The sequence below is a fragment of the Tasmannia lanceolata genome, unplaced genomic scaffold (genome assembly GCF_043159265.1).
Source record: "Tasmannia lanceolata isolate RefF3 unplaced genomic scaffold, GAP_Taslan_0.1 ptg000015l, whole genome shotgun sequence".
NCBI lineage: Eukaryota > Viridiplantae > Streptophyta > Magnoliopsida > Canellales > Winteraceae > Tasmannia > Tasmannia lanceolata.
In genome coordinates this window covers 34601857-34623653 of record NW_027518692.1, presented here as the reverse complement: position 1 = coordinate 34623653, position 21797 = coordinate 34601857, and the positions used below count along the sequence as shown (strand labels likewise).

The 21797-nt window shown below is 38.0% G+C and overlaps 3 protein-coding genes across 3 annotated transcripts in view; 2 read left to right on the top strand and 1 right to left on the bottom strand.

Moving 5' to 3' along the window:
* The window catches only part of LOC143846811 (hyperosmolality-gated Ca2+ permeable channel 2.3-like), a 40098-nt gene extending 37691 nt beyond the window's left edge, over positions 1–2407 (top strand). The window contains exon 10 of the mRNA XM_077355379.1: positions 2035–2407. Coding sequence (XP_077211494.1) covers positions 2035–2196 — 162 coding nt within the window. The 3' untranslated portion in view covers positions 2197–2407. The remainder of the gene's footprint in view (positions 1–2034) is intronic.
* A 4750-nt stretch (positions 2408–7157) lies between these two features.
* On the top strand, positions 7158–8644 carry LOC143846882 (ethylene-responsive transcription factor ERN1-like). The gene has a single exon (XM_077355479.1). It carries the CDS (start codon positions 7344–7346, stop codon positions 8562–8564), a length of 1221 nt encoding a protein of 406 aa, XP_077211594.1. The 5' UTR covers positions 7158–7343; the 3' UTR covers positions 8565–8644.
* Positions 8645–18864: 10220 nt separating this feature from the next.
* Positions 18865–21268, bottom strand: LOC143845426 (uncharacterized). Its single transcript, XM_077353759.1, has one exon. It carries the CDS (start codon positions 20557–20559, stop codon positions 19465–19467), a length of 1095 nt encoding a protein of 364 aa, XP_077209874.1. The 5' UTR covers positions 20560–21268; the 3' UTR covers positions 18865–19464.
* Positions 21269–21797: the final 529 nt, after the last annotated feature.

Below are 21797 nucleotides of genomic sequence, written 5' to 3'. Positions count from 1 at the left end.
CAGTGTTCTGACAAATGTTTCATGTCCGTGTGAGAACCTTGAGATCATTTTGAATACTCCTTGTGGAGTAGTGGAAATAGTTTAGCTAAAAATTCTATCATGTTCCATTTCTATTTTTCAATATGCTCCACAATATTATATATCAGGGGATGCTATCGGTATCACGTGCTTCACATAATAGGAAATGCAGTGAGAACAGTATTCTGCTTATCCTGAAGAATATCTCCTTCCTCGTTAGAAATAGAGAATAAAGTGACTCAAAAACGCAAAATCCTCTAGCCACCGTTTTTTTTTTTTTAACCATCTGAAACAGCAAAATATATTAACAAGCCACCACTTAGGAACTTTGAGGGATGTGTTAGAACTTAGAAATAATGAGAAGAAATACAAATTGAAGCTCTTTCTTTTGAGGATATCAGTTGATCTTTTGGTGCATCAACTCCAACAAAATCCTTGAATCTTGGGTTGATCTAAAGATCTTCAAATCATCATCCACCTAAAGGACAGCTGACCTCCTCCAACTAGACAATGAAAAAACAATCTGGTCGAAAGGATGCAAGAGTTGTATCTCTTCCACTTTGAAGTTTCGTTGTGGCAGAATGTGGAGTGTTGATTATGATAAGACTTGAAATGACAATTAAGATGAAAATCAACTCTCTACAAGTATTTGGGGATTCGAAGTTAATCAAAACATCTTTTTCTTTTTTTCTTTTTTCTTTTTTTATTTTTTTGTAGAAAATAGGTAGAAAAATATTTATATATATTGACTTTTAAGTTTCTTTAGGCTATATGTCTCTCCTTTTTTGCTCATTGTCATGTGATGGAAGGAGGAAAAGGACAATTGAATGAAAACTCGAGACAAATATGAGACTGGGTAAAACAGTGGAGAGGTTTAGCGTAAATAAAAAAGGATGTTTTGATTAAGAGCATCGAACGAGCAAATAGGGAAACATGGGTGTTGAACAGAAAACTTTCTTTTGCAAAGATCTAATGTAGATTATTGATTAACCATTTAGGGCCATAATTGGCTCTGATACCATGTGAACTGATGTCCTGATGTGGCTTGGGAGATTCAAGGCATTGTCATTAATCTTCTCCACAATCTCAAATGGACCGATTTTTCGGGCACTTAGCTTGCTGTACTCCCCCACCGAAAAACAATCCTTAGTAAGGACAGCCCACACAGTGCAGCTCGTCGGCGTCTGACAATGGTGGGTCCCCTGCTTCTACTTATGCTTCTGCTCCTTCCCAGTAAAGGGGAGAGCTCATCGCAACACGAGAACACACTATGGATAGCTGCTCGGCAAAATTCAAGTATGCTGAGAAGAGATGCTTACACGACTTATGTAAAAATGAGTCGCAAAGAAATAACGATTACTGAGACTAAACTGAGTCTTTGTGGGTAAAATACCTTAATATATTTCACCATCCTAACTAATAAGTTAAATCATTAATGTCCTTTAACCTTATCTGAGGCAACACAGTCACTCAACACGCATGGCCTGTCAGAATTTTTGGAATCCAATAGTTGATTTGCACTTTTGGAAACAATCAACACTTTCTTTCGTGCTTTCTCTTGATATTATCTGTTCTAGATGCCTATAATGCTAGCAGTTTATCTCTTTTCTCACAAGACAGGGGTCTATATCTTCAATGCCTCTTAATCGATGTTGCATCAGTACGGATACAAGTGTCAGATTTGGCAAACCTCAAAAAGAACAATTTGTGGATTCGCCAAAATATTTTAATCAATTTTCAAAATTTGTTTTCTTACATAATAATATGATTATAACAAGAAATATATTGAAAAAATTAATCGGTTAAGTAGATATAATATTCTATTTCTATTTATGAAACTTACAATTAGGTGGGTAAAACTCAAAACATGAGGTAATTGTAAAGTTGTGATAGTGGTATGCATAAAAACAGATAAAAGAGATCTAGAAGCGTCTCGGAGAATCCTGAAGTATTGGAATCCGAGACGTGTCCAACATGGGTGAGCTCCATCTGATACTGGGTTATTCTGTTTTCCAGAGTCTGATAAAGAAAGACCAACAAGATCACGATGACCCGGCAATGAGTGATTTCTTTGGTGAACTAGTCACCCTGTATCATGACCCATCTGTGCTGCCAATCCAAGACTCTGAAAGTATCGACGGCCATAATTCTCCCCTTCTTTCGCCAGCCGATGTTTGAGATCAGAATGGCGATATCTCTTGTTGAACTATGCCTACAATGTGTATGCTGTGTGTTGTGGTGATGATTTGTGATTGCCTACTCAAAGGGAAGGGACTGTATATAAGGGTATGTAACTCAAGATAGCTATTCCCAGGAAACGTCGAGATATGTTTGACAATTTTTTTCTATGGTATGTGATGTTGTTGAAAGTTTCTTGAGTAGACAAGAACGTCCACTCTAGTTTCCTTGATAGGAAGGATACTATACTACTATTTATTGGATGATTATAAATGCGCTCCTTTTTTAAACCATGAACACCTTTGTAATGGTTTTGTGCCTAATGAACATTTTTGTCTTTAGTCATAAAATCATAAAAGTGTTGGTCGTGGTTAGACCTGGCAAAATCACCCGCGGGTCAACCCAACCCACCCGCAAATTTGCGGGTAAGGGTTGACATTTGAGTGACCCATCAAAATTGACCCGTGGGTCACCCAACCTACCAAAACAGGGGTTGGGTCGGGTGAACCCGCAGGCACCCGCAATTTGTTTTTTCTTTTTTTGGGGTTTGAGTGGCTGGAATATTGGAATTAAATTGAATACACCCCCTATTTTTCAGAATGGACGGTACAGCCACACCATAGGATGATCCAAACCGTCCATTTGATCGGCCGAAATTTGGTCATTTTGACCAAAATTGTAAAAATTTGGCCGCAATAACCGAAATTTGAAAACAAAAAATTGGTTCCGTTTCGGTCCCACCGGAAATTTAAATCCATGGTTGTGGTAGGCGGGAGAAACTTGAGAGGTTGTGAAGGAAGCTTGAAAAACTCCAAAAATGAGGAGAACAAAATACCAAAGGTGTTAGAGATTACTGATGTGTTCTCCACTCCCACCAACTAAGTTTCTCCCTCTCCCTTCTCTGCCCTCCATTTAAGAAATTATTTTTCATGGTTGCCGCTTGCCAAGCATTGACAAAGGATATTTTGATAGTAAAAAAATCAGTTATGTACTACTAGGCGCGTGACTATATTTTTCAAAACATGGTTGGCTATGTTTTAACTACGAAGACTTTGCTAATGGCAAACTGATATTCGGACGGTTGATCAAGAAGAATTCTTGCACCTATTGTGACAAGTGAATAAGGCTAATCACTTCTACAGAAAATTTTCCTCCATTGTTATCTCCATTATCGTTTACGCCACAAACATTCTGACGATACCCTTGATTCGATTCATAAATTTCTAACAAACTCTATAATTAAATTTTGGGAACAATACAGATACACCCTGACTTTTCAAAGTCATTAACGACACCCCCAAATACACCCTTAGTTTTCAATAATGCTTGTTACGTGACGAGGTGTATGAGAATGAAGAAATTGTAACGGGGTGTCTTTAATGAATTTTGAACTGGTAAAAGTCAGGGGTCTACTCCCTCTATCTCTTACGTTGTGCTACCTCTCGCTTATGCTTGTTCCGTGACGAGGTGTACGAGAACGAAGAAATTGTAAGGGGGTGTCTTTTGATGAATTTTAAACTGGTAAAAAGTCAGGAGTCTACTTTATGGATGGTGAAAAGTCAAGGGGCGTCGTTGATGACTTTGAAAAGTCGGAGTTATCATTGAAAATGTTAGAAAGTTAATGGGTGTATCAGTATTTTTCCCTTAAATTTTTAACTTTAAAAAAGACAAATCCTGTTTTATATTTTCAGTTGTCAAGAAATTGATTTTTTTGAATATCTCCACACCTATATTGTTAACTATACTTAATCACAAAAAAGAATAATAATTTTACTTGAACCATAAAAGCCTAACATCTTCTTAAGAAACTTAAAAATGAAGAATGCTAAACTCAAGGGTGCCATTGGTAGAAATCAGATGAAAGGGCGGGGGCCCCCATTGGTCGAACGTTAAAATGTACTTTGGTGAGTTCAACCAATGGGGTCGCCCTTTCATCCGATTTTGCAATGGCGCCCCTGAGTTTAGCATTCCACTCAATTATTTAGTGTTTATTGGGATGTTATATAAAAAATATGAGCAGACAAAAGTGGGGTTCTCACATGCAACAGCCCATCCGCGAAATGCCTTCTGTGATGGACGCTAGCAAATCCCTAAAAAATTAACAAAATTATATGGTTAAAAAGCTGTGGATATGAGCTTGCCAATTAACCCATTTTATAATTATTATTTTAGCATATATTCATTGTTTTCTTTTTTTTCTTCTCTACCACTTTGGGAAATAGACGCTTCAATGACACATGGACATCCACGTGGAGGAACAAGAATGGGCTTAGGTCTTCCTTGTTCATGGGGTGGGCCCCACTAATTCGTAATGAAAAATTCATGCCAAATGGACAAAGTGGTCAGCTCCAATCCTCTATTTTATTTTTTTTACCTATTCTGTGAAAGAAAAGAAAAAACACATGACAAAAACTTTTTCATGGAAACCTTCCTCGGCAACGCTTATGAACCTACTAGACCCCTGATTTGTTTCCATGAAAAACAATTTCCATAATTTTTGTCCCTCTCTCAGTTGTCTTATGTGATGGTGGTATTGACTTCGAAATTTGCTCCATGGGTTGTTATTAACAAGAGGTAAAAAAACAGCAGAAAAAACACCCAAAGGATATATGCAAATTTCATGATCCTTCCACTACTCTTTCCTTTTCTTTCAAGTTTTTCGGCGTCTCTCCCACTAGTCTTTTTTTATTACTTGTCATCTTCGATAGCTATCCTACCGTGCATACCGTATCTTGTATAGAATATACTTTTGCATGATGTATGTAGAGATGGGACTGATTTTCACACCAACATGTTTTGATAATGCCACTACTCATAGACATGCATGTAGCTGAAACCATATTTTCGAAACTCTATCTTCTTCTCTGGCTGATTGGAATAACGGACTCTACTGAAGTGGAGGTTCGTGCTCTTCACTTCGGCATGTGCTTTTTTAGGGATCAAATGGAAGACAAGCTGGAGGTGGAAGGGGATTCCTCAAATGTCATTTCTTGTGTTCAAGGAACGAGAATTGGTCCATATATAGAGATTAGTTTAAGTTATATCCCTTAATGCCCCTAATCTAACCAACCGATCCGCTGGATCGTTGGCACTCCTAGGGATACCATTTATCCCAGGCCCTCTCTCCCCATTGATGTCAATCTTTAATCTCTTGTTATGCTGTAAACATATATAGTTATATTCAAAAAATAAAACCTCACCTACGTCATCGTGGAATTCCCCGATAGTCGATTCCTTTTAACCTTGGCCACGTTCTTGTATGGGTTCACGTTTCGGACTCTCCTTAATGTGATCATGTCAACCCAGTACTCATCCGTGTCCGCGTTTTGGACTCTCCTTAATTATGAACGTGTCAACTGAGTACTCATCCGTGTCAACGGAGTAGTCGACCACATCATGCTAAGTTGACTACGATTTTCTTTAGCAGCGTTCTGACCAGCATCCGGATTTTGAAACACTGGTCGAGACCATTGATCTTGTAGAGCACCATGGGACAGTAAACACGATTCTAGTCCCATGTCGAACAATCATTCTGCTTCTAAAATAAAGGCATGAATAAATCGACGGTTTAGCTTTTCTTGGGGGAACACTAAACAAGGCTTGATGGATCAAGGGCTAGGATGATCCGATCAAGGCGTGGTTAGAAGGAAATGGGCCAGACTTGTGGTGGTCAATCGAATCAATGGATCCGATCGATCTATGTAAGCATACATGGGGCCCACAAAGTGGCAGTTAGGGAAAGAGCTTAACAGCCACTGTCATTTTAGCAATTTTGTGTATGATATTTCATGCTATATATGGTGACCCATATTGTGAATGACCCTACTGTTTGTCATCTTTGATGAGGGTATAAAAGATATGTTCAGTCCATGGAAGTTTTCTTCTCTGTCTACTTTGTAAGAAGAAAGCTGCTACATTTCAATAGTAAGGAGTTTCAGAAAGGGACAATAAGAAGAAAAATCAAGTAATAGGTACTCATAGATGGATTGTGGGGCTCTTTGGAGAAATCGTCTCTTTCACCCCTCATCAGCAAAGACGAAAGCATAGAAGATTAGGCTTAGATGTTTAAAAAACTATGGTTAACTATCCAAGGTGCTCTTTAAATATTTTTCTTTGTCCAAACCCTAGATAAAATAGTTTTTTTTTCTGACAAACAATAGAAATACAAAGGGAATTCTTACTCCCTAAGTTCTAACCAAGAGGTTGATGCAAAGACGAATTTATCCCTAGGATTTAAGGAAAAAAAGTCACTTGGGCTGGTGGTGGGTTTTTCAGTTTTACAGTGTTCCAAAACGCGGATGCGGACCAAAATGCTATCAAAGATAATCCTAGATTATTTGGTGCGGCACAATTGAGTACTCAATTGGTGTGGCTGAGTACTCTGTTGACATGGTCATAAATTGGGAGAGAGACAAAGGAGTTGGTGATTGATTTACGGACTCAAGACAAGAACTCATCCAAGGTAAAATGGAGTCAACTAGGGCGATTTTACCCTCCTAATGTAGCCCGTTACATGTATACTACAGTACTTGTGCTAGAAAGAGAAATTCACTGATGTACTCCCGTGTTAGTTCTAATTGAGCTCACAAGGAAGAATTTAGTAATTTTCCTAGGAGTGATAGTCTTTCTATAACCTTATAAGGGTGAAGTTGAGTTAACCCCTGATTAACGTAAAATGCAAACCAAAAAAATATAGTTTAATAATTAAGGACCAATTCAAAACTACATTCATTCAAATATTTAAAAAGGAGAGAAGAAGAAAAATAAAGCAAAAGAGAAGAAAAGAGAGTTCTCTTCTAGTCTAAGTCAAATGGAAATTCATGAATTGCACCACAAAACAGATATTATATCTTTTTATATTTCTCTCTCCTTTCACAGAGAAGCCTCCATGTGGTTTCATGAGAAACCTAAAAACAATTTAAAAGAAAAACAAGAAGGTAGAGACAAGGAGTAGAAGACCACTTGAGTCTCCCCTTTCTCATTTGTTTCAGCATATCTTCCCTTCTCTTATAAATGCATCTCATTCATTCATACAATCATATGGATGCAACAACCAAATCAAATCCTTACATGTTTATATACTGATAAAAGAGAGAGAGAGAGAGAGAGAGAGAGAGAGAGAGAGAGAGAGAGAGAGAGAGAGAGAGATGGTGAGAAAGAGGAAGGCTGGGGAGGGAGAAGAGAAGGATATGGAGAGTGGTGAAATGGAATGGGAGAAGGTGGTGAAGGAGGCTGCGGTGGCAGCGGCACTTGGCGGAGTGCGGCGAGCAAGAAAGCGCTTTGTGGGGGTGCGGCAGAGGCCATCGGGTAGATGGGTGGCTGAGATCAAAGACACCATACAGAAAATTAGGGTTTGGTTGGGCACCTTCGACACCGCTGAAGATGCGGCGAGGGCCTACGATGAGGCTGCCTGCTTGCTTCGTGGTGCGAATACGCGCACCAACTTCTGGCCATGCTCGCCTTCATCGTCCTCTTCGTCAGCCTTAACCTCAAAGGTCTCCAACCTTCTCCTCCTCAGACTCAAAGCTAGAAACAACCCTTCTCCTTGCTCTTCTACTTTGCCCATAAACCAACAAGAGCAACTAGAACAACAAAGGCAATATAGGAAAGCAGAAGAAGCTGCAACAGTAGAAGAACAAGGTACCCAATTTTCAGAATTCCTGAATTACACCGAAAATTCGACTTCTAATACTACTATTAGCACTACTACTAGTAGTACTATTGTTAGTGATTATAGGGCTGCAAGTTTTGAACCCAATTTCATTAGCCAAGAAGGTGAAGGTGGAAGGGAATTTGAATTGGATTATGACTGGTCTGATATGGGTCAGATTTCTAGTGGTGGAAGCTTAATCGGCGGAGAGCAACAGGAAGAAGTGGAGGTACTAGAAGAAGAAGAGATTGATATGGGGGCCATTGATTTCCAATTTGTGGATGATTCTGGGTACTCTTGTTACTACTCTCCCTTTGAGATCGCCGAGGAAATTGCGGAGCCAATGGAGCAAGAGAACGTCGGAGACGAGCCATCGATGCTTAGAGCAACGATGAAGAGGATGAAGTATGAAAGGAAGATCTCGGCATCGCTCTATGCGATTAACGGGATATCAGAGTGCTTGAGGTTGAGGCTCGGATCGGGCAGTGGGAAAGGAGGTTCTAGTCACTTGACTAATCTTAGGAGTGCTAAAAATAAAGAGGACAAGAATGAGGAAGAGGAACAAGTTCATGAGCGGGTGAACCCACAAATATCTACTGAAATAGAAGCTTCTTCATCCTCTATTACTACTAGTAATGGTACAACTAATTCAACCAATGACAGCGAATCTTCTCTTTGGAGCTCACTTGATCTCCCTCCCATATGCCTTGTTACTTAGTTGGAAGAAGGTTTTTGATTCATCTCACTCTGTAATTCTATCTAAGCTCTTGTAAGATTTCCATGCATAACTCTTCATCCTATCTTGTAAGGAACAAATGAGATGAATTTTAGCTTTCTTCCCTAAACCTTTTTCCATATTCATGGATCATGACTTCTTTTCTTTTTCTTTTTTTAATACTGGATCATGACTATTATATGATAGAGTTGGGCATACAGTAAATTAGAGACTAAATAGTATAAGACGTTTATCTGTGAGGATGATATCGGAATAAAGTCAGCTTTCTGCACTGCAATCTACTTCTGTTTAAATGTTTGTCTTTGATGGCGCTTCTCTACAATTAAACAAACACAAAAAGGGTGCGATGCATTGAAAATTATCAAAATCTTATGGATGAATTTAGAATGATTTGCAGCAATTTATGTAGTTGTGTTTGTGATTTTTCTCCTTTATGATCTTCTCTTTTTAGTGTTTCTCCTTCTTTGTGCCTCTCGCCCTCTCCATTTCTGACTATTAATTTATTGATGGGTATTAAGGAAAGAATCAAGCATGCATGGTAAGAAAGGATTGATAATTTTCTTTCTTTGTTGCTAATGCAGCGGATCAAACATAGAATCGTACCCAAAGCATACGATCCGATAATTGTCCTAGAATCCACTAGGAAGAAAAAGAACCCTAGAATCCACTAGGAAGGGGAGAAGAAGAGAGAGATAGAGAGATAAAATGTCTTTGATAATATTTCATTGATTAATTCTAACTCACATATCACAGCGTTTATATAATAGAAAAGCAATCTCTAAAGTAGTAAAATCTAGAATCCTAACACAGAGAAAGTAACTAAATTAGAACACCTATAATTAGAAGGGTAATCCTACTACACTTAGGAAACAAAATCCTAATAAATCCAGAAACTAATGACCTACTTTCTAAAATGATAAAATCCAAAGAAATAGTAACTAGTGTCCTACATCAGTTGCTCTTTTTCAGAAAAGAATATTATAGGATCATCTAATATAAACTTTCCACAGTAGTCTCTCGAACAATGTAACCTTCCCCCAGTCATTTGGGTCGCTTTTTTTCAAATGTAAGAAGTACAATATAGCATAAGATATGGTCTTATCGTAAATCTAGCAAGGCTTTCCCACTCGCCCTGGGTAGAATGTTTCATGTGAAAGCTCTCCATGCCTTGAGCATAAAGGAATGCTTCAAGATGTTTCACATAACACTTTGTGAGATCATCACTCTGTACATGGCAGTCTTGTTGAATTTGAGAAACCCAGATGAATTAATTTCATCCATTTCGAGAGTAGAAGCAAGCTTATCTCCCTTGTTTGCGAAATTCAAACAACTCTCATATATACTTAACTAGGTTGATTCATTAGGTTCAACACTTAAACCACTTACTAAGTATTGCTTAGTGAAAACTAACCAAGGTTCACTTTAGAGCATGCACACAGGAGGATCATGAAAGATTTTGTGATCCATTAATATGACTGAGAAATGTCTTCTGTTACGAGAACTAAGGAATCTCCAACCATTTGGCATTTCAAAATTAATTTTATTAATTTTTAAAACCCCCTAGAGTTAATCAGTGACCCACAAAAATAGACTCAAATTTACCATGGCCAAGTTCTCATCTGAGTTAATGATAAATTGACATTGTTTTTTAAAGCTTGAGTTTGAGTATGTTTTCCTCAATGCCTTTGGTCATTGGAGGTTTGATGTATTCAAGCATATATGATAAGATTACAAATGATTGGATTAGCACAAGTTTTCCTCAATCCCTGATTGTTCATGATCACGGCTGTATACTTAACACACCCTCGCAAGTGAAATGGTCTCCAGCAGTGTCTGAGCTTTTCCATCAAACATACGTTTGGAACTTAAGAGGTTTGATGATAACATCATGTAAGATCTTATGTGGGCAGTCAAAGATTAAGAGTGAAATTATTGGAGTTGCCAATGGATCAAAGCGATCAATAAAGGGTATGAGGTTAATTAATATCTCATCCTTATTGAGACATATGATGATAAGTGTATCCCTAGATTCAACTACAACAGGTAGGGCTGTCATCTAACTAACCAAAGGAGATCTCCCCACCAGACAGAGATCAAGCAAACCCGAGAGGAAGTAGATCCAGTCCTATCCATCACCGTCATGACCACTCGAGATAAGTTTTTAACCCTCTTGTGTATTCTAGTTTATGTGCATGGTTAGATCTATGTTATTCAATTTTTTGATGATTAGATCTATTGCATGTGTGATCATGGCTTATTCTAAATGTATGATCATTGAATACCATGATCTTAGTTTATACATCAGCCATATGACCAGGGGCGGAGGCACATATAGCATGAGGGGGGCCATCCCCCCCACTCTCTCAAAGTGTAATTTTTTTTTCCTCTTATCCTCTTCAAAATCTCATACACTCATCTGGGTGATAATCAAAATTCGATATTTGTTAGTATTTTTGTAGATTTTTCTAGTTTTGTGTTCTTTTGTCTCTACTAGAAAACCTTTAGCATCTTCCTTACTGAATTTCTCATCAAAATAAAAAAAATCTCCATCTGGGTTATGCTTAAAGGGGAGTGGGGAGGGGGAAGGGTTGGAGGATATGATATACCTTAATGAAATGGTACTTTGGTCTTTTCACATCATAGGAACATTTTCTGTTTTATATGGCGTTATCATATAGTGTCCATATGTAGGTTTGCACCCTTTCTTTCTCTGTGATAGTTTGAAATGGTAGGCTTTTGAGAACCTTTAGGTGAAAAAAGGTCTCTACAGTGAAAATCAACTCCTAAGTTTGATCCTAACCTTCTGATCTGTAGAGGTTCTTTATGGTGCTACATATTGGAGGGTTAGGATCATCCTATGGAGATAATTTTTTGGCCGCAATCTATTCATGTTTGGTCCCAACTGAATGATTTGGATCTTCAAACTAGTTGGGCCCCAATGTATTTTTTTTCTTATAAAACGCTCACCATCACCTTTCTCTCAACCAAATGCAGATGCCATATGGGTCCATTTGGTTGCACCAAAAATTGGGAAAATGAAAGTAAAAGGACATATTTTTGTTTTTTAATACTGTTTCTACATGAGTGCAACTCAGTTCAATTTTTAGGAATTTGTGTTAAGCTTTTACCATTCCAAATTGTACCTGTAATTGTCTGGTTGACATTTGCTTCTAACATGAGAAATCTTTGTTGGCTGTGAACTTTTCAAATCAAGAGAAAAGGAAAAATAAAGAAATAAGAAGGTATTTTCCTTTATTTCTACTTGGATATTTTATACATCCAAATTACCCATGAAAAATCTGACAGCAGAAAGAGCAAGAATGTTACAGCAGATAGTTTTTTACACATTATGTCTAAAGGAGAGGTGATCGTTTACAAATATCTCAAACTTGAGGTGGTTTTTTTAGAAATAGATTACGACTTACAAGGATGGGTTAAATAAAACAGGCTTAAGGCAAGGCATAGTGGTTTATTTTATTGATAACAAAGAGGTTGAATGTTTAAAAAAATCCCAAAATTTTCGGCTTTTTCCATACAAGTTTTGGGCGAATCAACCCGTTTTCCTAGCAAGTAGACGAGTTAGTCTTCACTAGGGAAAGTTAATGGACACTCCCACTTTTTGATAATTGCACTTTAGCACTTTATTAAATTCTCCACTGGATTTTCAGTATTCTATAGCTTTCTAAATATCGATTCATGGAGAAAAAACAAGTTTAAAGAAGCCTCCTTTAAATAACTATGTGATTAATTGATCAAATCAGAAATCTATGGTTTGTTTTGCTTCAGAGTTTTCAACTGAACATCATGAAAAGCCAAGGTTTTTTTTTTTCTTGGGTTTTTCTTGATGTTTATAGTACTTTGATTGATAAGAAAAGGCCCAAGGCAGTGGTCAGGTTTAGGGAGGAATCAGATCACTATATTCTATTGTCTCCCTGTTTTTTTTGGAGTTTGAGAACCGATTGTGAATCCAAAACTAAGGCCCTGTATGTTTTGGACTGAGAACCGGACTGATTATTGTACTCAAAACTAAGGCCCGGTATGTTTCAGATACTATAGGAACCGATTGTGAGTGCCAAATCTATTATCGGACTCGAAATTAGTTTAAATTTGAGTTCAATAATTGGTACTCACAATCGGTTGTCATAATCTTAAAAGAACAGGGCTTAATCGGTGGTGAAGAGTATGGAGGACGAGATTAACATGATTGATTTTGAGAAAAATGTTGATGAGCTTAAGCGCACCATTTTTTTGGTGCACTTAAGTTGTTATAACGCCTCCCATTGGTGCGCTTAAGCGGGACCCAGCGGGACCCAAACATTTAAACGAATGGGAGGCGTTATAACAACTTAAGCGCACTAAAAAAATGGTGAGCTTTAAGCTCACCAACAGTTTTCTCATTGATTTTTTGACTTTGGAAGCAAAATCTGAAGAGTCGGAGACTAAAGTTTGCGAGGATATTATATCCCAAGCAGTGGTAGGATTCTTGGAGCGACCTAATAACCGTTGATTGAAGCAAATAGATACCCTTTGGAACACCTCCATGAATAATATGGAATCCAAGTGATGTAGGCCAAGGAAGAGAAATAGAAGAAGAGAAGAGTAAGAAAAGAAGAAAAAGATGAGAGGAAGAACAGGGGGGGTGGGGGGGGGGGGGGAGGGGAATAGAAATTATGGGAGAAGAGAAGAGCAATCTATAGAGGGGATAATATGTGTGCACTTCAATTAATCGTCAAAATTGAGAATCCATAAGATATGAGGCCTATATATAGACAATTGAAATAAAATTTCATCCTATATATAGGCAATTGAAATAAAATTCCATGAAAAATAAATAAATCCCTAATTCTAAATAACATAGAAAATAAAAGCCCTAAAAACTAAAAACACGGAAATATAAATCATAGAAACTAAATACCATGGAAATAACTCCCTAAAAGTACAATCCGCTTCACCAAGTTTTGTAGTATTATGCAATCCAACAACAATGACATTTCCATGCATCAGTCTATTGATATCAATGAATTTAGTTACTTTGATCAATGTGATCAGAAATAGTGTTTTATGCATTATCAACTACAGTAGAAATAAGCCATGGGCATACGACAGTAGTTGTTACAGTAAGATAGCAATTTAAATTTCTTGACGTTGTCTTGCTGCTGCCGCAGCGAGGGTGAAGGTAATTGCTACAAATATTGATTTCCAAATAACGTCTTGTGGAACAGATTTGAAAATTGGATTTTTTTTTAATTTTTTTTTCACTGTTGTAGCTGATTTGGAAATCTAAGGATCTGATCCAGTTTTAAATCTCAACTCAAATGTGAGAAATCCAAATCTAAATGTTGTGGGTATCCAAACGTGGCCTAAATGTATGGAACACACAATAGAACTATGAGATCTCGCCAACAGCCATTCAAACGAATTTAGCCTTTTCCAGCAATGAAACAGCCAAGAGAAACAGAGGATTCCAAACACTGTGACAGTCCCTGAGATGACAGATAAACTGAAACATAAATGCCAGAATACTCTGACGGCAATTCGAAAACCATGCACTCATGATCACTTTGATATTTAATTCCGCTCATTTTGTTTAATGGTATAGTACATCCCTCAACTGCTTTCAGAAGATGAAAGGCATGAGAAAAGTTACAATTGGATACCCTTGGACATACCCCAGCACAAGAATTATGATTTATTGGACATTAACATCCTCTAAAAATATCAGATGTCTGGGAGCAAGATCCAGAAACCACATCCAAGAACAAAGCTTGCCCATTGCATTTTCAAATCGACTCAGCCTAAATTAACTGAAGAACGCCTCACAGAAAAGCGAAATATTAAAAGAATCAGAAAAAGATTCCCCGTTGCATTTCCAAATCGACTAAGACAAGTTGAGCAACTCACTGAAGAATGCCCCAAAGAATGGAAAAAAAAATCAAAAGAAAAATAAAAGGATAATGAAAAAATGATTAAAAAGATTATGTTAAGGGAAAAATATAGATACACCCCCTCAACTATGGCCAAATTCCACTTCGAACCCCGTGGTATCGAAGGTACCAAAGACACCCCGTCAATTTTCTGACATTTTTAAGTAGACTCCCTGACTTTTCACCCTATAGTTCAAAATTCATCAAAGACACCCCCTGACAATTTCTCCGTTTCTGTCCACCTTGTCACGTAACAAGCATTATTGAAAGATGAAGGGGTGTCTTTGGTGAAGTCGATACCACGGGGTCAGAAGTGGAATTTGGCCATAGTTGAGGGGGTGTAAATGTAATTATCCCTTATGTTAATGTTAAAAAAGGAACTGGAAAAGTCAACAAAAAATATTAAAAGAAACAGAAACAGATGATGAAGAAAGATAAAATAGATTATGTTATGGATAAAAAAAGAACTGAAAAGGCCAACCCTCACATAGCCAGCCACAACCCAGATCCTTCAAAACTTTTTAAACTTGAGATGGGTTTTGCCAGAATATTTTAACTGTCTATACAGAGCGTAGGCTTGTGGTCCTTTGAGTGAAAAAGATTAACTCCCATTGAAGATATTTTCATTTTTAATCACAGTATTCTCAAAAGAAAACCTCCCCAGGATGGAAGCTCATCGTCGATGTTATAAAGAAAATAAAGATGATTTGGGAGGATGATTATGAGTATTCTCACTTTCAAGATAATGATTATGAGTATTCTCACTTTCAAGATAAACTTTTAAGAGTCCCTAGTTAACTAAGGGAAAATAAACGTGTCTTGAGAAGAAATGACAGAATTGCTCACAAGCCCAGCCCCCACCCCTCCCCCCCAAACACACCCCAGCCCGCCCATGCTTCAATCATTCCCAACTTATCTTTGACGACCTTCACTTGTGACTAAGAGCTTTGTCGAAGATATGTCCTAACTGAACAACAGTGTCTATCATGACCTTAGTGCAGGTTCTATTTTCACTCATTTAGTTCTATTTTCAGATGTTTCAGTTCTTCTCTCCCTTCGTCCCATTACATGTTCTCAAATAACAGAACTAGATAGGGAAAATGTACTACACTAGCACTAATTTAATTCCCAATGCAAGGAACTGTGAAATGGTAGGGTATTTGAAATTAGATCAATTTGTAGGTAGTGTTTTATGCATATACTTATAATAATTGATGAATAAATAATAATAAAATTAAAACAAATAAAACAGTGTAATATTGTAAGCTTGCATATTCAGTTAGTTTCTATTGTGTGGAGTCTGAAAATTGATTGAAACATCTCCCTGATCTCGAGTCCTCAACAAGGTTGCATTCCTAGCATTTGAGAAAAGTAGTCATCTAGTGTTTTAAAATGCACCCAAAGAAAATCCTAGTCAACTCGCCGTGATGCGGTCGAGTACTCGATTGATGCAGCTGCGTACTCAGTTGATTCGTCCTTACTCGTGAGAGTCAAAGGAGTTTTGATTGACTTTATAGGGAAAACACGGACTAAAGAACATGGCAAAGGTAAAAGTGACTTAACTCAGGGACCTGCGATGACACTGGGGAGTTTTCAAAACTATGGATGTAACTATTATTTTTATAATTAACAAATTTGATAAAAGGTACTATAATTCAAGAAGAAACAAAGTCACCAAAGGAGACAAAGCTCCCCCAGGCTCCCCAAGACCCCGATGCACAATGAAACTTAAAATATCTTCTCTAGAGTCATCAAACTCATTTGGAAAAAAAAATATATCTAAGTCTTCCACTAGATTAAAAATCTGCAGCAGAAAAAAAAAAAGACAACCTCTAGAGTCCAGTCCTTTAGGTGTAGCCAACTGCCAACCAAACCAAGTTGAATGAATTACCCCTGCAATAAAGAGGTTAGATAAGAATGCGCGAAAATTTTAGATCCTCTAGAAATGCCCTAGTAACAGTTTCATTGAAATCTCCAATGACAATAAAACTTGAAAGAGCAGCACCGGTCTATACCCATTCATTCTTATGGCACAACACATTGCCAAAGTTCTCATGTTTCTTGTAAAACATAGATCATTTACTCTAATAACTCAAGTTCTTCCTACATTTGTGGTGGGGCCCATGTGTAATCCATGAACACAATGAGGACAACATAGGTGCACCTCAAACACAATGTGAGCAACACAACACATGAGCGCGACAGGGTATGGTGGGGCCTAATTTAGGTTTGTCGGGAAAGTGAGTTTGTTTGAAAGCTCTCACTGGAAGGTTTCCAATAATACTAACCATTGACTATATCTTCCTTTTACAATGTTAACAAAATTAACATAAATTAAAAATGCCACAAGAATATCGTTCTTGGGCATAAGAAAATAATGTGTACTTAAATTTTTTAGGGGCCTTTCAAACATTTACATAATATGTAGAAATATGAATCCAATAGACCACTGAAAACAGTCAACATTTTTTTTTCTTTTTATCGGTCACAATAAAAAAACAAATTATTATGAACTAGGTCAAAAGAAAATGAGACATGTATCCAACCGATTGTCTATGAACCCTCTTCCTTAGCAAGTGAATTGGCCTCCAAATGGACCTCCCACTAATCATAACTAAAGGACAGTTGAACTGTGCCAATAAATCCAAAATCTCCACAATAGGATTAGCATACCTCTAAGATAATATGTTGTCGTGCATAAGTAGTCATACTTCTTAGTATACTTCTTAGTCATACTTGAATGGTGCCAATATATCCAAAATCTCCCCAGTAGGATTAGCATACCTCTAAGATAATATGTTGTGGTGCATAAGAAGTATGAAATGTGATGCTCTTAGAGTAGAAAAAAGACCATCATGTAATTGTATCATAGCTATCCCACGCTCCTAGAGTAGATGAACCAACCGAAGTGTATAACTACTGCAGTTGAGAAGTGCAACAGATTTTGAGGAGATTCATGAAGCCCTCATATGCACTGTGAGGATGAATGTTTAAAAATCATACTTGATCATAAAATTGGCTGAGGAAAAATCGGGACCACTCGAACGACTTATTAAACACTGGGCTGCAACTATCGTCTCCGAATTCAAAGGGATTCATGCACTACTAAATTATCAAGAGTACAATTTTCAATGCCAAACACTATTTTAATGATTCCTAGATTAAGTAGACATGATCTCGTGCAGAAACCTGCAGTGTCCAGCCTATATTTTGGGTGCTTGGCTTGCATGTTGCATGACAATAACATGTCATAGCAACTTGTTGTGTCTTATCAATTATGCAGTTAAAAAATAAATCACTTGCTGATTTATTGTACATGATGCCTCATATTATTTCAATGAGTAACCATAGGAGAAAGCAATATCCATGTCCCCAAGAATCCCTTATTGTATGCAATCTTGTGGAAGGTGTCAGTAAAACCATTAAACTGTTCTATGTAAGGATATTACCATGTGTGCGCTGAATTTTTATAGCCAATTTTCAAATATAAAAAAATTACCACGTGGTGGAGTACCTTAAGGTGAAACAGATGGCAAACTGTTTAAAAGACTGTGGAACTCAGTAGAAGGCCTTACTGATAAATTAGCCTGCACAAAATCACAAGATTAACTAAGGGATTTGCTAGCGGCTATCGCAGAAGGAATTTCGCGGGCCTGCTGTTGCATGAGAGAGCAGCCACCTCAGATGAATTAAATGAATAAGACAAAATCTGTTGAAAAGTGAGCCTATGTGGCTGCTCCCTCATGCAACAGCCGGCATGCGAAATGCCTTCTGCATGGTCCCTAGCAAATCCCTTAAACTAAATTTTAAATGGAAAGATCACCACAGGCTTTTTAAAAGAGGAGGACTAGAGTGGGTAGGGTCCCGTTCAACGAAACTCCAAGTTGTCAGTGATACTCCTAGAAAGGCTTGTTGACAACCAGAAAAGGACTTGTCTGTCGGAAGGCGGTCTGGATAATGAGCTCGCACAAAGCAGAAAATGAGAAGGCATGCTACTTCATGCAAGCATTTCGGCCAAAGCACCCATATAAATGATTCCCAGTTCAATAGAATCTAAATATTAAATTTGCTTAGTCCTACTAAGAGAAAAGTTCATTGCAGTAAGAAAACATAGTATGTTAAAGCCATGATATGCGAGACACTTACCATTATAGAAAGCTGTGATTAAAAGTAGAAATCCTCAATATAACCAGTATGTTTCCCATGGGCATGCTAATAATAAGCAAGGTGAACCAGAAGGTAGCAGTAACATGTTAGCAAATTGGAAATGCATTTCAATGGTCATTAAGCCAGAAACAAAGAGGATAATATAATCTGTAGGAAGAAGCTCTGTGCCATTAAGAGTGCATCGCCACAAAGATAATCAAAATCCACAAATTAAAACTGATTATGGATGTCACAACTGATACAGTTTTAAAGAAAAACAAGCTATTAAGATAAGGAACAAATCTACCATTCAAAAAAAATATGATAGGAACAAAATATAACCCAAAAGTCGTGGTATGATGAAAATTGTATAGTTCACTTAACTGAACCCATTATTTTTCTGGAGAAATCTTTGAAATAAGAGCACTCTGAAGTGCTTCCCAGATATGAAAGGGAAAGAAGCCACAGAAGTCTCTCTAACAATGAATGTAAACCTGTATTGGTTTTAAAATTTTGATTGTGAACAAAGGAACACATGATTTACAAAGAATACGGTATGAACTGAGATGTTCGAAATTTCTTCCATATGATATGCATTCACTGAGCTTCCAAGCATGGGACTTTCATGTGCCTTCGTCCCTCAAGAATCCACGTAACCACCACAAACTCAGTGAAAAGTAAGATGTCGCCTCTTGGGACCCAAACAGAGGCATGCTACTGTTATCTGCCTGTCATAAGCCATAACTCCTCTGCAAATTAACCAGGAAAAATGGTGCCAAATAGTTTTACTATGAAATGTTTCCCTTATGATGTCATTTGACGATGGCTGGTCCAGGGGAAATTGTGTTTAATTCTTCAAGGTTTTGATCATCTCCATCCAATGCTTCCATACTAGAAGATCTACAAGTAAAGTAGAACACTGCACTCATCATAGAATCAATGAGCACCACGAAGGAATACATAATCACCAACAGAGGTCCCTCCCATATCCTGGAAGACCCATCTCCATAGCTCAGAGTCTTCACTCGATGCTCAAACAACCCCTCCACAAAAGCCATCCCGATCGTGGATCCAAGAAATATCAGAAGCCCCACATGAGTCTGACCCTTTATCAGAAAAACTGACCTTACTAAAGCCTGTGGTCCTGATACCTCCTCTAAAACAGATATGACACTGGCAAGACTACAGACAATAATCGTATGAGCAAAAACCACTGAAAACACAACTGCCACTACAAATGCGGGGTAGAGAATTAGCTCCGAAGGAAAACCTAACATTGCAAATGTGTTGCAGACAGTGACCAAGAGAACGAGAAACAAGACTAGGCAACCCACAACCATCATACACACCCATAGATATGTTGAAAATACACGCCTCCAGATTTTGATAACAACAGCAAAGAACTTGGAAGTAACAACCTTTCTACCAGAATATGTGCAGGCTACTGAGTAGACAATCGCGACTTTGGATAACAGAGAGAATGAGATGAATAAAGGGAAACAGAATATGTGGGAGACAACCATTTCGGATAAACGTTGGCAGGACTGGTTGACTATATGATTCAAAGGAAGTCCACTCGACCGAGCGATCAACAAAAGCCTAATGGATAATCTCTTTACAAAGGACTGATTGACTAGTGCATTTGAGAGGATGATTGCAGATATGGGGCAAATAAGCACTGCCACTATCACCATGAAACCTATGGAATTAAAACGAAGGATCCTAATGGTTTCTCTCAAGATCTCCAGTGCATTCATTGAGTAAAAACGTTGGCCTGAACCAATGCTCTGCGGGATAGCACATCCAGAGAATTCGAATTTCGGGCTCTGTAACCCTGATTCTTCAGATCCTTCATTTTCCGAAGAATCCAAGGCAACTCTACAAATATTTTCACTAGAAACCTCCATCTTTTACAAGATCTTCACAATCCAAAGTATATTTCAAACATACACCAGAAGCTTCTGTAGAATCAAACGCTTAATCTACATTAGCTGACTCTCAACATAACGAATTCTTGTTTCTCGGAAAGATTTCTCACTGTGTATATCCGATCTGTCTAAACAAACTTCCAGTACCCAAGAACATCGAAGAAACTCTCCATTTACAAGTTGCCGAGGTTAATACCCGATTTCTACATAAGGAACCCTAGATCTATGGAGGATTCAACGAAAATGCAGATAGAGATCGATAAAATCTCCGCATTCAAATTTAAATCGCGCGGCAAGAAAAAAGAAGCACGAAAACGAGATTTATACGATGTCTTGTTCCAAAAAATGGGTAAGATCTACAGAAATCTCAACGAGAATTGCAGGTAAAGAGAGAAAAAGAAGCAGATCTGGAGAAGCGAATGACCTGATTTTTTTTTACGAATTCAACGCAAGATCTGATTCCCTTACTCTTCCACCGTGATAGCCAATCAAAGAACTCCGATTTCCTAGGGTTTTGAAAGGTGAAGAGGAGCAATCATTAATGGAGGATTTATAAACTCATTGAAGTACATTTATAGGCTGAAAATGGAGCTCGAGATTGAGTTTTTATCTGCAATCAAGAGAGGAGATTCGCGTGGGGTGAAACGTGAAAAAAGAGGGGGTGGGAATATTGTTGGAAAAGGAGAGTCGCGTGGGGGTGGAATATTAAAAAGGAGGGGTGGGAATTTCGTGAAGGAGAAGGGAGAGTAATGTATATAACGAACGTAACGGGGATTCCGTGGGAAAACGGGGTTGGTGTTCCTGTTAAATTTGACGGTAGCACGTGCCGAAACGTCTGGGCTCGTGTCGCTGCTCGTGAAATCAGGAAAGGGAAATGCTTTGAATTTTCGCAGAAAACGACAAAGGAAATTTCGGTTGAAATGGAGAGGGGCATGAAGACGCGCTGTCCGTAACTCAGGTTTTGGTGGACACGTGTCCCCTTGCAACTGGTAGGAACTTCCAGACAGTCTGTAGGCCCTACTTGTGTTTGCTTTAATGGATCTGAACCGTTGATCTGACCCTATTCCTATTACCATGGAAAATGAATGAAAAAAAAAATCAATAAAAATTCCATTCCGACCCCGGCGGAATCAGCATACGGCCTATTGGGGCGGGAAACAGATTCTTACTTCAAACAAAAATAATGCACTAACACCATTTATCTAGTGGTGATGCAT